This window comes from Colletotrichum lupini, chromosome 5, assembly GCF_023278565.1.
Source record: "Colletotrichum lupini chromosome 5, complete sequence".
NCBI lineage: Eukaryota > Fungi > Ascomycota > Sordariomycetes > Glomerellales > Glomerellaceae > Colletotrichum > Colletotrichum lupini.
The window spans coordinates 669,203-684,574 of NC_064678.1; the positions used below are offsets into that span (position 1 = coordinate 669,203).

General features: G+C 49.6%; 6 protein-coding genes across 6 annotated transcripts; 4 read left to right on the forward strand and 2 right to left on the reverse strand.

The window, feature by feature from the left end:
- Positions 1–283: 283 nt before the first annotated feature.
- Positions 284–2,463, reverse strand: CLUP02_09622 (adenosine/AMP deaminase; the record flags this gene model as incomplete). The annotated part of the gene is made up of 5 exons (XM_049288600.1): positions 284–402; positions 525–711; positions 767–1,284; positions 1,354–2,229; positions 2,286–2,463. 5 exons carry the CDS (start codon positions 2,461–2,463, stop codon positions 284–286), a joined length of 1,878 nt encoding a protein of 625 aa, XP_049145744.1.
- Positions 2,464–2,647: 184 nt separating this feature from the next.
- CLUP02_09623 (endoribonuclease L-PSP) lies at positions 2,648–5,085 on the forward strand (the record flags this gene model as incomplete). Its single annotated transcript, XM_049288601.1, has 12 exons — positions 2,648–2,847; positions 2,938–3,073; positions 3,126–3,220; positions 3,284–3,462; positions 3,570–3,640; positions 3,695–3,713; positions 3,829–3,966; positions 4,073–4,278; positions 4,343–4,432; positions 4,535–4,727; positions 4,787–4,908; positions 4,972–5,085. The coding sequence occupies 12 exons, from the start codon at positions 2,648–2,650 to the stop codon at positions 5,083–5,085; spliced, it is 1,563 nt and encodes a 520-aa protein (XP_049145745.1).
- Positions 5,086–5,507: 422 nt separating this feature from the next.
- Positions 5,508–6,701, reverse strand: CLUP02_09624 (uncharacterized protein; the record flags this gene model as incomplete). Its single annotated transcript, XM_049288602.1, has 2 exons — positions 5,508–6,578; positions 6,678–6,701. The coding sequence occupies 2 exons, from the start codon at positions 6,699–6,701 to the stop codon at positions 5,508–5,510; spliced, it is 1,095 nt and encodes a 364-aa protein (XP_049145746.1).
- Positions 6,702–8,516: 1,815 nt separating this feature from the next.
- Positions 8,517–9,983, forward strand: CLUP02_09625 (uncharacterized protein; the record flags this gene model as incomplete). The annotated part of the gene is made up of 3 exons (XM_049288603.1): positions 8,517–9,038; positions 9,243–9,500; positions 9,771–9,983. 3 exons carry the CDS (start codon positions 8,517–8,519, stop codon positions 9,981–9,983), a joined length of 993 nt encoding a protein of 330 aa, XP_049145747.1.
- A 1,147-nt stretch (positions 9,984–11,130) lies between these two features.
- Positions 11,131–12,510, forward strand: CLUP02_09626 (uncharacterized protein; the record flags this gene model as incomplete). The annotated part of the gene is made up of 1 exon (XM_049288604.1): positions 11,131–12,510. One exon carries the CDS (start codon positions 11,131–11,133, stop codon positions 12,508–12,510), a length of 1,380 nt encoding a protein of 459 aa, XP_049145748.1.
- A 1,151-nt stretch (positions 12,511–13,661) lies between these two features.
- Positions 13,662–15,324, forward strand: CLUP02_09627 (methyltransferase domain-containing protein; the record flags this gene model as incomplete). The annotated part of the gene is made up of 9 exons (XM_049288605.1): positions 13,662–13,796; positions 13,864–14,044; positions 14,123–14,145; positions 14,202–14,331; positions 14,393–14,430; positions 14,495–14,532; positions 14,615–14,752; positions 14,802–15,221; positions 15,285–15,324. The coding sequence occupies 9 exons, from the start codon at positions 13,662–13,664 to the stop codon at positions 15,322–15,324; spliced, it is 1,143 nt and encodes a 380-aa protein (XP_049145749.1).
- Between the last annotated feature and the right edge of the window lie 48 nt (positions 15,325–15,372).

Consider the following 15,372-nt stretch of genomic DNA (forward strand, 5'->3'; position numbering starts at 1 on the left):
CTTCACAAAACCCTGCTACCCCCGTATCTTATATAAGTCGTTACAAAGAAGTCATAAATAACTTCATTCAACACACAGGGTCTTACCGGCAATAAGTCAATTTGTTGAAGCCATATTCTATCTCACCGTTATCGCCTTGAAATTATCAACCAGAACCTATCACCTGGGTATTATACGTGCTAGCAAACCTTTGAAAGGCAACATCAATGTTCATGTTTAATCCGGTTGTGTTTTTGGATAGCTTCATTTGGGCAGTGATGAAAGAAATTGCATTCCAATAGGTTCAAGGCCTTGCACTGCAGCAGATTTCGCGCTTAAGCATGGTAAGCATGCTTACATTCCAGGTACCGCCGCCTCCCGGCAAAAATATGACTGTAGGCTTAGAAACCTTGAGTGATGAGGCTCAACTTTTGTCCTCGCTCCCACGCTTTCCGGATCAAAGAAGCATCCGGTAATTACCTCTTCAGCCCGGAGTTCTTACCGACCGTGCACGCCACTCGGCACATATTCAGTTGTCCGCTAACCTCCATATGCCGCGCCATAATCCTTGACAATCTCCTGGCAATAGGAATCAAACTGAACATTCCACTCCTGAATGCGCTGGCCCTTAGTTCCTTTTCCTATTTCACCCAGGTCGATATCCAACGCCCATTGCTTGTCATCTTGGTCTTCAAAATTGGACCACCGCAGGCTGTTTTGCGCAAGGGCGCCCTGTCATAATGTGTTAACAACGGAAAAGCACCAAAGCTTGTAAAAGGAATCCTACCAGTCCAGCGAGGCCAACGTTATCAAACCCTTGAATGACCTGATAGAAGTCGTAGCTCAGCCCGGCGGCGTCCTGTCCCAGCATTGCAGGATCATCGTTGCTGATAGCCGTCGTGACGCCGTGCGCAATCATAGCTGGCAAGGGATGATGCAGAATATCCGTAGCCAGCTGAAGTACCTCATTGGAGATGGGACACACCTCAACCATGATGTTATTCTTCTTCACAGCATGGATCAACTCGGGATGCTTGTAGAGCGAGAATCCGTGGCCGATCCTTCGTGTCCCCAGAAGAACAGCGTCGAACAGATTGAGATCGGTCGAATTACCATCGCCGAGTGTCTCCCCTGCGTGGAAGAAGAAGGGCATGGTGAGATTTTTCTCTTTCGCCTCCTGCTGAAACCACAATAGCTCCGGCGCAAGATCGAGCAGCGTACGGCCCAGGTCTTCCTGGGAGACTAAATCGTATCCGCTGAATAGCTCTGAAAAGTGGCCCTTCAGCTCCAATGCACTTTTCATGCCTACACAACAGTCATTAGCCTCTGTAATCATTGTGTGTAATATTGCGTCTATGTAGAGGTTTGACTCACTTGCTAGGATCTGATCCGTCGGCTTAGATCGCTGGTCTGCCCAGATAACCCGAGCACCGTAAAAGGGAGCTAGAGTAGCGTCGGTTTGTAAGGTATCGTTATGCTGACCCTTGAAGTAGGCAAGCTCTTCCTCCATGAGACCCCACCATTTCTTACCGTCACTGTCATCCGATGCTGATGCCCCAGTCTCTACCAGCTTGCCCGCCGCGCCTCCAGAACGGATCTCAACCCAGCTGATCCTATCTCTCGCGAGTTCGTCAAAGAGATTCCTCCAGAAACTTCGTACAACGGGCTCGTAGATCAGCATAGTCCCTGCTGTGCCAAACAAGGGCTGGAAGCGACGCCAAATCTCATCGACTCCTAATTCGTGCTGTATCGCCACGTCGGGAGCAAGCACCAACTTGCTCATGATGAAATCGCGGAACGCAGGCTCTCCCCCGGGAAACTGCTCGATGGCAGTTGCGACAGTCACAACCTGGCCTGTGTAGTTTGCGGAGGCGATGTCGGCCCACTGGCTGACGGTGGCAGAGTTTGGCGGTAAGAATGCAGGCTGAGATGCAATGCGCCCTTCCGCGGTGCCAATAGTCTTTGTGGTCTTGAATAGCATCCCTTCCACGGAGATGACGGAAGAAAGCAAAGTGTTGTAAGGGAGCATGGCTGAGAGATGCGCATGAAGTAAAGCGCCTTTCGGCATACGTTGGACGACTTTCCACAAGGTCGTGTTTGCGATCTTTGGGCGGGCCAAGGCGAACATCTCGCCAGCAAAGCTTCCGTTGTTCAGATTCCAAACTGTCTTCATCTCCTTCTGTCGAATATTCTGAACGATCCTATCTGCGTGGGCGCAATCCGCAGACAGACTCTCTCTAAATTTGGCGTCTGTTTCGCATCGATTAGTTAAAGATTCGTTGGCAGGCACCAGCCTTGAGACATACCTTGTCGCTCTGTCTTCTCTAACGCAATCATGAGATCCCTCGCCCGGTTGTGCTGGTCTATGATGAAGCCTGTCTTTTGGAATTGAGCTCTTTCCTGGAGCTCATCTCTCTCGAGAAGGGGATGAGACGCCGCCAGGGCAGAAAGGAGAAAAGTCGTGAGGAACTTTGAGAGGTTCATGATGGACTAAAGATCCCGAGGTAAGGTAGTCCTAGTGCTGCCTGCCCGAGATGCGATTGACAATGATGCGAAAATCCCATTAGCGGTCCCTTTCAGGCTGTCTTGCAAGCTGTTTTATAGATCTCCATTTTACTCCGAGACGTGAGTCTTGAGACAGTTCATGATCTCCCGGACTGCACACGGAATGACCCAGAGTCAACGGAAGCACCGTGTCACGGGCCGACCCCTCCGTTTCTTTAGAATCATGCCATTTCCTGTAGCTCGCCTGCTTAGTGCAACTTCAATCTCCAGAGTCCGAACCGTCATGCAGAGGGCCGTTCATTTGGTGCAGTGCTCCTTTGCAGCAATTTCCTTCCGTAGGCCCATCGCATTCTGCCATACAGAGTCTCATCCGCTCGATGCTTATTTCAGCTGTGTCACTGATTCAAAGTCCGACTGAGACACTGCCGAAATTTGACAAGTCTCAGTCACTAGGTCGTTTTTCGACCAACAATATTTCAAGCCTCGTTCATTCTGCGGGAAAATCGAGACGCTTTCGTTGGGGGCTTGCGATTATCGAGCTGAGACTCCCGCCTCGGCCACGCGTTATCGCGGCAAGGCACGCAGCTTGGTGTTTAGTGGATGTTCTAGGAAAGAGAAACCACAAGTTGCTGGCGTTGTAGGCATTCTCCAGACCAAACGCTGTCTTGCACTTGCTCTACTTAATTGAGACTTCCGACTCAGTATTTTTCTCGTTCTTGTTCTTCTGGAGTGCTCAGTGTCCAGCTTAGCGGCGATTCGTCCCGGTTCGTAGCGGAGCCGCTCTGAGCCGTCTTCCTAGTCTTAATGCCAGGCAGTGCAGCAAGTTCATGACATTAGGGTTGAAACTAACATATGTCCCAAAGTGCCTAAAAATTCAACACGTGGATATCTTATTTGAACCAGACGGTATTGGTCAGACACTAGACCCGCCAAGTTTCGGATCCGGCGCGTCTTCGATGATAATCGCTGGAAGCCTCCGTTTTTGAACTAGCGTTTGAGACACACCGAACACGGTACAAGAGACTCACGTGGAACACTTGATTCACAATGCTTAATACTGTATTCGGACGACGTCTTGAGATGAGATGGCAATCCGATTGCCTTACTCAGTAATATGCAAAAGCTGATCAAGAATCAGATGGGAAAAGCCGAATCAGTAAGAAGGCATTTGAAAGTACATCAGAAACCGAGTTGTGTACTCAGACCTTAGGAGTCAATATGTTACAAACGTAATGCGCCGGCGATGAAGAGGCTTTCCTCACGACTTGCCAGAATGTAGAGATAGGAATGAATCATGAAGACTTCAGGAACGTTACATATTCGTATACTAATGTCATGTTATAGTGAACCAGACTCCGCGCATCCTTGAGACCACTCAGGCATGTGGCTATGGATTGAACGAGTCCGTCCGGTTGACTGAGATAGTCGGAGTTTTTGACTTCAACAGTCTATTCGCCTCTATCTCTAAGATTGATCGGTTTAGTTGCATTATAATAATCTAAATCTCAGTAAGGTAGAGTGACTACTCTGAAAGTACATGATTCTATGCATTAGTAGGGCACAAGATAGGAAAGGTCATTCACTGCAGCCTTTTCTCGCCCCCGTGGCCCAGCTTCCATCTTTAGCAACTGGAGAGTCAGCCCTTTCACTTCCAAACATGCTCTGCCTTCACTTTCGCAAATTGGAAGGTTGCTCCAGGTTCCAGAGTTCAATCTTGCTCCCAGGTTTCTTCGTGATCCCGCTTGGAAAAGTGAAACCTATGCGAGCGATAGGTCACACACGTTGCGCTATCAAGTATCGGATCTTAAAAAGGCAGTAGCAGGTAGTTCCCTCGGACTCATAATAATGTTACCTCTAGCCAAAGTTTCTAGTTTGTGTCATATTACAGAAGAAAACAGACGCGAGGGACTTGATCGGCGCCAAGCATGCAAAGCCAGCTTGGTATGATGTCATGAACTGAGCAGCGCGTGGAAAATAAACCCAATTAAAGGGGTTCCGAGTCCTCCCCTGAAGCGCTCACGATTAAATTTTCAACGTTCGCATTCCGCAGGTGTTTGTATCAATTCACTCTATAATGAAGCTCCTCGGCATTCTATCCATAATATCAGCGGCGACTTCGCTTCGCCTGGAACCCAACTACACCTCATCTGCAGGGGTAGAGATCTTCAATCCCTCAATTATGTTCCCACCTACTGGTCCATGGAGTCTGATGTCAAAGGCAGGAAGTACTGTTTACGTCGCCGGTACATAACCACTTGCCTCGCGTTACCCACCATAGCCACTGACAAATGCGCGGGAGCAGGCATGCGCGGCATTTACCCATCTAACAATACCCTTGCTCCGGTGGGTATTGACCGGATCCGCCAAGCTTACGCCAACATGATCCAACTTGCCGAGCTTGCTGGCACTGATCGGTTCTCGGCAGTACGTCTTGTTGTGTATGTGACCGATATGTATCGGTATAGGCCTCTGTGCAATCAGGCACAGACGGAGCTTTGGGGGAACGACCCCAATAGACAACCCCCTCGGTCGATCATTGAAGTCCAGAGACTGAACGACGATGATATTGTAGAGGTGGAAGGGACTTTCCTGGTTGCCTGATGCTTCTAAGTGAATACGTTCACTTGGCGTCCATCTATCGGCACCCATGAAGCACGTGGAGGGGAATTGCTGAGGATGACGCTGAAGTGTATGTCCGACATAATCAATAAAGTTGAGCTTTGGGGAGTTAGTATTTCTTATGGCAAGCTGGCGGGGGAGATACAAGTCGAGCTAGGCTTCAATACGCATACAAGAGCCTACCGAGAAGGAACTGTAGTCTTGACCCTTCTTATTATTCTAAAATCAACACAAGCAATAGCACGTGTATAGAGACATCGCCAGTCATATTTCATCTAGAGACTCTCGTCCTCTCCAGCGGCCTTTTTGATCCTTCTCTTGTTCCGCGTCGAGACTGTTGATTGAGACAGCTCGCTGAAGCTCCACCCAAACTGCCTCGCAGGTCGTGGCCATCCTCACACTCATCATTTCCTGTAAGGAAGGGCTTCTTTACGCCCTTGTCCAAACCACATCGAGTCCCATTGAGTGTGGCCCACATGCTCTTCAACCAGCTCGTTGTTTTGGTACTTTTTGAGTTTCATCCCGCCGGCAAAACGGAGATACCATGCCCCGCTCATCTGCTGGCGCAATGTGGTCTCTTCTCTGAGGTACTCAATGACGAAGACTGTGCCTTCATTCTGGTATTCAAAGTGAAGTGTGTCGGCAACAGGGCGGTCAACCTTGTCATCATATTCGATGCCTTCAGCATTGAAGCTAACCTTGGATCCATCATCAGCCACGACAGTATCCTTGTGCTGGATCATAAAGGTCTTGACCAGAACAGAGTCGTGCTTCTCGGAGAAAACATTTGCGGATGAGATGACAGTGTAAGGCCCGAGTGTTCCTCGGCCCCAGTACCAATGGTTGATCGTCTGAGCGAGCGGCGCGTTGCCCCAGTTCTTGTCGTGGTATCCATCGCCGTCCACCGTGACTGGCGACTCGCCAGCAATGGTATAAGTAGCGGTGACTTTCCCTTGGGGCACCGCCACGAACCAATCAAAATATTCGTTGTCCTTGGACCAAACGTGGCCTTTGCCAGGGCGCCAGGGCGAGGTCGTGTTGGTCATTTGGATGTCGATATCAAGGCTCTCGACCGTCACGCGAATGTGATACTCCTTGAGCCCCGTGCCACGGAAGAAGTTGACAACGCCATCTCTAGTGATGGTGACATCGCACTCATCTCTGCTGGAGTGGAACTCATCTGGGTTGTAGGCTTGCAAGACATTGCAGACTCGGCCATCGGGTGTCTCGAGTTGGATCTGAATCTTGGGTTCGAGTCCGACTTGAGGGCTGGTGAAGAGCTTGGTATGGAATACCACCATGAGCTTTCCGCCATTGGCCAAGTGAGAGTCGAAGTACCACCATTCGAATACACCGGGTTGAGAAGGGTCGGTTCTCAGGGAGTCTTCCCATGGTTCAACCTTTGTTGTTGAAAGGGACTGCTCGGGACGTTGGTTTCGGACGGAGAGCGATGAGAGTGTCACAATTATTGTGTCCTGTGGGATGAAGTTCAGACGGATTATTCGAGAAGCAAACAACGTAAGTCTATCTGCTATCTTAATAAATAGTCGCTCCATCACTATCTCGGGACATACTGATATTATATAGGCGCCAGTCATTGCTGGCTAACGGGCATACGGACGCATAGTAGTCCGGCGTATCTTTTGTCTCTCCAATTATTAAGGTTTCATTTGAACTCCGTCACCAGTAATAACAGCTCAATGGTACGGTCATAAGACTTGGCTTGCCAATTAATAATCGACGTCAGTTAAACTCGCGGATATTGCGGCCCGTTAAACCCGTTTTCGGGCATTGGGACTACTCGCCTAAAGGTGTTTCCAGATTGTCCAGGTCCTACCTTAATTATACTGCGAAGGCGATACCCACAGCAACTACACATTGACGTCCAAACGTGAAGCCGAGGTGACTTAAGATGTTGCTCAACCTCAGATAGCAGTGGTAAAGAGAAAAACACATCTGGTTTATTGCTACTTCTTCCTTCATCCCAACGCGACAGCGTCGGCGGAACGACTAAGCAGGCAATTACTTCAAATGGCAATCAGTTCAATATTGCGAACTATACTCATAGAGATGACTGCTATTTCGCGGTTACGATGCTGTGCTATAAACCGAGAACCTCACGTTCACATCCTTATGAAAGCCAGTATGTGTCTGAACAATACTCATTGTTCAATGTTTGGGTACTACGGGTGCTGTATCGATGGCCTGATACCCATTACAAGTCCCATCTAAGACCAGCTTGATCCTCTTATATTGGATGACTTTTTGTTATGTTATCTGATGTAGGACCAAAGAAGTAGAAGAGGCAGAAACTCATGAGTATCGTTTGAATAACCTAAGTCCCATCATTGGCAATGCAAGTTCTGCTGTTATTCAGACTACCGTATGTCCCAGGGGTAGACTAAATATGGTATATCGATCCCAAATACTTCTAACAGGCCCTCATAGTGACTGATCATCGTACAAAATCGGAAGAAAGTCGACTGGCTGGGGTAGGTAGATGGTGCAATGGTAGTGATCTGCCCAAAGAATCTACAACGCTGTCGTTCCTTCCGCTTTGGCAAAGACATGTTGGCGAGAATACACCCAGACATCAATGAGAATACACAGATACCTATGACCCGAGGGCGTGGTAGCTGTGGGGCTTGAGACCAGGTGCATTGAATACTTCACCTTTCCGCCTTTCAGGCTAGTAGTGGTGAATATCGAGATTTGTTTTTGCCTACCAGATTTTGTTGTCCTCCCGGCGGAAAGCACGACCTTGACCGCGTTTCTCCTTTCTCCCCCCCTTCATTCACCTTTTCTGGCTTTTCAAAGCGGCCGGCGAGGAAGGCAAAAACTTCCAGTCCCAACATTCACCTCGCCACCTTTTTCTGCCTTTCATACTCTACTCCGTCGATCTGAAGTCGGTCTTCTCCGTCAACTTCGGTTTGATTGCTTCACGGACAGAAGTTGATCAAAATCACAACAACTTTCTTGTCTCCCTCGAGGATCACAAAGGCCCTTATCAAGGCGGTCTCTCTTGCGTGAACGGTCTTGCATTTGGCCTCTGAGGGCACAGCCGATAATCTGCCAGGTACCTAAACCCGATCACGTTGTTCCATCTCTTGTATTCAGCCTGGCGAACAACTATTGACTGTCATCTAGTACCAGAATCCCCCCTCAGAGTAAAGAGATCACTCGAAACTCACACAGTCCACCGTTCACATTGCACTCAGATACTCACGATCAAATCATTGATGATGGCGACCCTAAATGATCTCCCTCCAGAAATCATATATCAGATGTTCCCATCATCCTCTTTACGGGAACAGTTCTCTGTCACCAACACGGATGCAGATCTGGCCAAAAGGATTCAACCAGCTTGGTCCTCAGCCTTGAATCTTTCACGTACCTGCAGAAAGTATCGGCACATGCTGGTTCCCGAGCTCTACCGAAATATCAGCATCCATGGATCCAACAGCTTCCAAAAGCTCAAGTGCTTCATTCAGTTTCTGATTGACAACAAAGATGTTGCCGTCAACATCCGAAGACTGTATCTACACTTAGATCCTAGCAACATGGAGACCAAGGATTTTACAGAGGCAGATCTCGAATGGAGTCACTGGGCTGCTAGACAGTCGGGCGCCCCGTCACCGTACTACCTCTGGCACTCGGAAGATGGACAGCTTCTCCAAATGTCGGAATCTCGATGCTCCAGAACTCGGATCTTACACCTTGGCATTCTTCTCGAGATCATTCTTTCGCGTGTACACGGAGTACAAGAGCTAGGTCTCGCAGTGCCGGGAGGCCTGTTTTGCGATCAGTACGGCCCATGGTCCAGAACCGAGCTCGATGGCCTACTATGGACAGGGGAGCCAGGCCCTTCAGATCCCCTCAAGATTCAGACCTTTCGGGGTGTTCAGCGACCACTTCCGAATATCAAGATGCTCGCTGTACGTCCGAGTTGCCTTCCAAAGAGTCATCCAGACGCAACTATTACGCCTCTTGATCTGAACCATTTACTTCATTTCGCTCCGAACGCCAGATCGATTTTCATTGCAAGTCGGGATGGACAACCAGCCTCTCCTCTCGATACCCACTCACAATGGTCCAATGTTACTTGTCTCACCATCACCGAGACATTTTTGGATGAGCAGAAGATCCGAGGAATGATCCAAGGCTGCTCCTCCCTTGTCTCTTTCAAGTATCTGAACTCCCGGGCAGATGCATACGTTCCACACTGGCCTGTGTCACCCGAAGAGGTTGTTACCATACTCCGGGAGCACCAGAACACGACGACTACCCTCCTCACTCTCTGCCTTGATCTCAATGACTGGTATCGTGGAGAGTATGAGGCTATCAGAAGTCTTTCGGACTTCAGTAATCTGGAGAATCTCTGGGTCGATGCCTCGAGTGTATTGAAGAAAGTCAAATATGGCTCCTCCAGTCGTTCAGAAAAGCACAAGCGACTGACACACAAGCTCAGCACTTCTTTGCCCGCCTCAATCAAGCGTCTTCACTTGGCAGGTAACGAGCATCAAGTTCGTCATAACATGTGCGAGGTGTTGACAGATCGCGAGAAATTCCCCAATATGAGTTTGGTTGAGCTGGAGGACTTCGTTCGGAGATTCCCAGAACTTTGGGATCCAAATGAGGACGACAGCGACGGAGATGACACGGACCAGAACGATCTCGGCGATAATGGTGACGACTGGACTTTCTCGATTATGAATGATGGTGACGGCTATGGCGGCGGAAGCTACCTGCAAGATGGTGATGCTAAGGAGGAAGACATTGGCGAGACCAACAAAGACACCACTTTGTCATACCAGGAACGATTCATTAGGGCGGGTATCGAATCTCCGAGCACCCTGTGCACGCTTGGAGAGTTGTGGTAAAGGAATTCCCTTTGAGGGGGCAAGAAAACAATCGCCCTTTCACAGCTATGCATTCCGATGGACTATAGAACATGGCACAATCCCAGCTGCATTCAGAGATGCAAGCCAAGAAGTGGACATTAATTATACCGTCCCGGGCATTTGGAATCTCCTCATAGACACCATAGATAAACAAAGAGGCTTTTGGCGAATTCTCAATGCTCCGGCCTGCTTATAAAGCCCTTTTTATGCCCTGACTTCACTTGATATCACTACAATGACCTTGTCACTTTGCTCAAGGTGATTCTCTATTACCTTGTTCCAATAACACAACTGATCCATGAGTGAGGCACTGTAGATCTTTAGTACAGAAAGAATAACATCGGCTCGACTTCGAGGCACACTTGCTTTAGGGAAAGCGCGCTTTGGCATCAGGGCAGTCGTGGAGTATTAGCTGGCTACCTACCTACGTATGATTTTGGACCCTTGTACGAAAACAAACTGCTCTGTTCTTTCAAGTGGAAGGATGATATTTTAGAGGGATAGTTGATTCTGCGTGATATTCAAGCAAACCACACGTTTGGGGAAAAAGAAATAGAGAAGGAAGCAATAAGATAGCGATGTGGAAAATTCTTCTGTCGTTCCTTCCTTGAACGTAATTCCTCGTCTGCGTTCCTTCCCAGTCACAAATTGGTCTTTTTGTGCTTTTTCTTCTTTTTTTCCCCCAGTCGTCTTTTTCTCTCTTGCCCAACTCACCACTCTTCTTCCACCCACCCAGCTCCACTGCTTCTTCACGCCACCCTACCTCTTCCAGCCTTTTTATTTCCTCACTTCAACTACCAATTTCTTCCCTTGAGGTGTTCACAGAAGGGGGGCCTTCTCCTCAAGCCAGGAAACTGTAAGACTTTTCTTTCCCATTACTCTCTGGTTCTTGCTAGTGGTCGCTACCCACGACTCGACGCTCGCACTTACCAGCATCTTCTCTTTCACGCAGTGACTCCTCACGCAGTACGCTCTCTACCCTCTCATTCTTCTATCGTTCGTAATGCTCACGACTGTTTGAGACGATTTCTTCAATTTGGGCTAACCTTTCCCAGGTGCCGCCGCCGGTTGGGCTGCCACAGTCACCCTTGATTCTTCAACTGTCCCTCTGGCGGCTCACTTCAACATGGCTGGGCTACAAAACCTTCCCACTGAGGTGGTTCTACACATTGGTTCTTACCTTTGCCCGAAATATACGCCTGGCAAGAAACTCCTTCATAACTTCAACAACGACCGGCTCATCCAAAGGGAGCTTTGCGGTCAACGTCAGGCGCTTGTGTCCTTGACACGTACATCCCGTCGCCACTACAAACTATTCACCTCGTTCCTATATGAATCTGTCAGTGTTCATAGCGGGCTCAAAGCCCCTCGGCAGTGGCTGTCGCTGATGAAGACCCTCTCACAAAACGAGGATCTTTGTCGGCTAGTCAAGCAGTTGTACATCCACCTTGACGGCGAGCATGCGCTGTCGTCCGCTGATGTTGCCGATTATGAGTATTTCAGGGACTTGATCACACTGGAGGCTTGGCTGAAGAAGGCTTCTTTGCCTGTCGTGATGCACTCCTTCAATGTCTTTGAGCTATCGTCCGCTTTTCTCTTCACTCTCGTCAACAATGCCCAAGACTTCGTTCTATCTGCAGAGCCGCTGTCTCTTTCCGGAATCTTGGATGCCATCCACGACATGGACGAGATTGTCTCAACCCAACAAACCAACAAGTCAACAATTTCCTCCTTGAAGTCTTTCTCTATGAGGAAGACTTATACCGATGCGGAAAGCCATTGGGCTTGGCCTCGCGAGAGGCTGTTCAACGCCAGGTTCATTGACGGAGCGAAAAACCTGAAAGAGTCTTACATCGTGGGCACAGCTCTCCAGTTCCACAACTGGTCATCGACGCATCTGACAACCCTTGCCTTTAACGACAGTTCAATGCCGCTCCCCGTTCTTGCCAGTGCCATTCGAGCCTGTCCTAGACTGGAACGGTTCTTTTGGAAGAAGCCGATACGGAGAGATATGCATCCCTACGCCGTCCACCCGTGGCTAATTCTTGGGGCTCTGGGAATACGTCGGGCCACCCTCCGCACTCTGGTCATCGACTTCAACGGAACCTGTGAGACTGACTTGCAGAGCCCCGCCTTCGAGCTCAGCACCTTCACAAGACTAGAGGCAGCCTGGGTGGACATCAGCGTCTTTGAATCGAACAAGGCCAACTTTACAGACGTAAGCTCTGATCCACTCAACCCGGCCGTTGTGGAGGGCAGTCCTCTGATCCGAACCTTGCCGCCTTCACTCCGAAAGCTGCACATATCCGGTTCCATGAATGACTTTATCTTCGATGAGGTTCTTTGGCTGACCAGACCTGGCAACCACGAACCCCGCCACGTTCCGGCAGAGTTCGCGCTTGATGGAGGCTATCTGGATGGCGACATGTTCAAGCTGTGGGATTATCGCAACGACTATGAACACATCCCGACAGCCGATTTAGATCCTCAACCTTTCCTCTGGTAAAGAGTTGCGAATCAGACGATGACGATCAAGACGCTTTTGGGACGAGACAGGAACAATAACTTTGGTTCGGGTTTGGCTTTTGCTTTTCTTCAGGGTATGGATGGGAGGGGGAGTCGAGTGGCAGGGACGATGCGTGGCTGATACAAACGACGGACAGAGGCGTTGCGGCTTTGGGCCAAGGTCCAAGCTGAGGGTATCAGAAAACAAAGCATGCCATTGCCACAGAGCGTTCCCCCATTCCAGGAACAATTCCATGCTTTCAGAGTTGTCAGTGTATAATACTTTCGCTTCTTCAGAGTCATCAAACACGTTTTTGCTTGTTTTCAAACACCACTGCAGTCTTGCAGAAGTCTACATGTAGTCCACTGCCGTCATAGTCAACTTCGGGTTTGTGACCTACATGTTCCGAGACATGCTTCGTCACACGGGCGCGGTGTGAGAGAACGAGCGTTAGCTCAAAATGGGACTTCCAGATGGGCGTTGAAAGCGTTTAGCAATGCACAACTTACAACGAAGATTGCCGTGTGGTAGACTTTTAGGGAAATTATCGACTAGAGGAGCATAGGACACGGGACTCGTGCATACTTAGGTAGGTAGGGGTTCTGCAACCGATTGTCCAATTGGTGGGCTCTTCGCCAAACAAACCCTGCCATCTGCTAGGATACAACTCTCCAATGAAGAATTACGATTTCCGGTAGTTTACAACACCGCCCTTCTATAGCAATATTCTCAAGTCTGGTCAGAGTGAGCCTTAAATAAGTAGGTCTGAAACAAGAGAGCTTAGTAGCGCTTCTCTCTGTTACTCTCGCAGGCTACAGGCAAACTCGGCACTATCAGAGGGCTGAAGACACGAAAGGGCTCTAGACGTAACATCTCGGGCGGGCAGGGATCACCGGCAAGGAAGGATGAACACGGACGCACAATGGTCTGATACGCGCCGCACAGTATGCAGTTGGAACTTGGGAAAGAGGAACCAACCATTATATTCCAAGTGACGGTGGGTAAGTCGCCAAGCTGCGGGGGTTTCTCATCCAGGAAATCTCGCTACAAATATCTCGCAGCTGTTCTCAGCATCAACGAGCACTCTTGGAAGCTATTCTTGGCCGAAGTGTTGTTCCTCATCATCAATAACAGGAGGTGCTGTATTCAGAATGTCAAATTTATCATCGCACGCTTCGGCGAGCCCAAGGAACGAATTGCAAGGTTCACCGGTAGCCCTTGCGGCCACTGAGCCCGTTGCCGTTACGATCGAGCCTGCAGCGATCGACGTCGATGATGGAGCAAGCGTATGTCTGCACGATACTCTGGAACATTAATCATGAAAACTAATGACCAGGTCTTACGGGCGGCTAGGACAATGCGTCCACGATTGATGATCAAATGTACGCATGCTTCACTGCTGCCTTCCAAGTTCTGGGCTCTTGGGGACGAGGAGCTAACCGTCGCAGGTCCTCATACACAGCCTCGCTCACGTCTTCAGTCGTGGATTACCCAACAGAGTACGGCCGTCGGTACCACGCTTTCCGCGCTGGAGGTATGTCACAGGAGCCTTGGGGCCACTATGTAGAGCTCCACGAACGCTCTGGTCTTCATCACGGCTAACGGAAAGTAGCGTACAACTTTCCCAATGACGAGGTCTGGGCCCTTCCTTGTCGCTGGAAATGATGCGCGGGCTGAAGATTCGGGTGTAGGACGAAATGGACCGCCTCGATTTGGTGCACACGTTGATGGTCAAGACCATTGGAAATAAACTATTCCTTGCGCCTATCAAGGAAGCAAAACTGCATCGCGTTCTGGATGTTGGTACCGGCACTGGCATTTGTACGTTGCAATGCGCTGCTTTGCAATCTCTCCGTCGTCTTCTGAGTTCTCATACCTATAGGGTCCATCGAGATGGGAGACCTGTTCCCTGGAGCCGAGGTACGGTGGACTTGACCTCAGCTGTGACCTGCCCGTATGGGGAAGAGTACTAAGAGTGTGTTAGATCATCGGCAATGATCTGAGTGCCATCCAGTCAAAGTGGTATGTCCACCAGCACCAAGGCATTGAATTAAACATGCCAGAACCGGCAAAATGGTGATTCGCTAAGAGTCCATCGCAACAGGGTTCCGACGAATGTCAAGTTCGAAATCGATGATGTCGAGAGCGAGTGGGTTGGGCAGAACAAGTACGACTTCATCTTCAGTCGATACCTGTCCGGCTCGCTAGCAGACTGGCCAACCTACGTCAACAGGGTCTCTCAGTAAGTTCCCGGATTCTAGACTTCCCGTCCTTTCTAACAGCGCGTCCAGAAATCTCAATCCTGGCGGTTGGGCCGAATTCCAGGACTGGAGCTTCATGCTCCAAAGCGACGACGGCACGCTCAAGGACACCGCCATCCAGCGCTGGGCCGACACCTTCATGGACGCCTGCAAGGTATTTGGACGCGACGCCCAGATCGGTCCCAAGCTCAAAGACCTGGTACAAGATAACACCGACCTTATCAACGTCCACCACGTGCCGTTCAAGATCCCCAATGGACCCTGGCCCAAGGACGCACATCTCAGGGACCTTGGGATGTGTAACTTGATTCAACTCCTGGAAGGGCTCGAGGGATTCTCGCTCAAGTTGCTCTGTGGAGGTCTTGCTTGGACGAAGGAGGAAGTACTGGTCCTGTGCGCCCAAGTTCGTGAGGAGTTGAAATCGGGCAAGGTACATGCGTGGTATCATTAGTAAGTTATCGCCATGAGATGAGATACTCAAGCACCTGGGCTGCCTGCTGACTCTATGCGCAGTGACGTTGTTTATGGACAGAAGCCTGAGAAGGAAGAATAAGGGCCAGATGATGTGTTGCATAAAGTGTTCAGCTTCCTCATGTGGCAA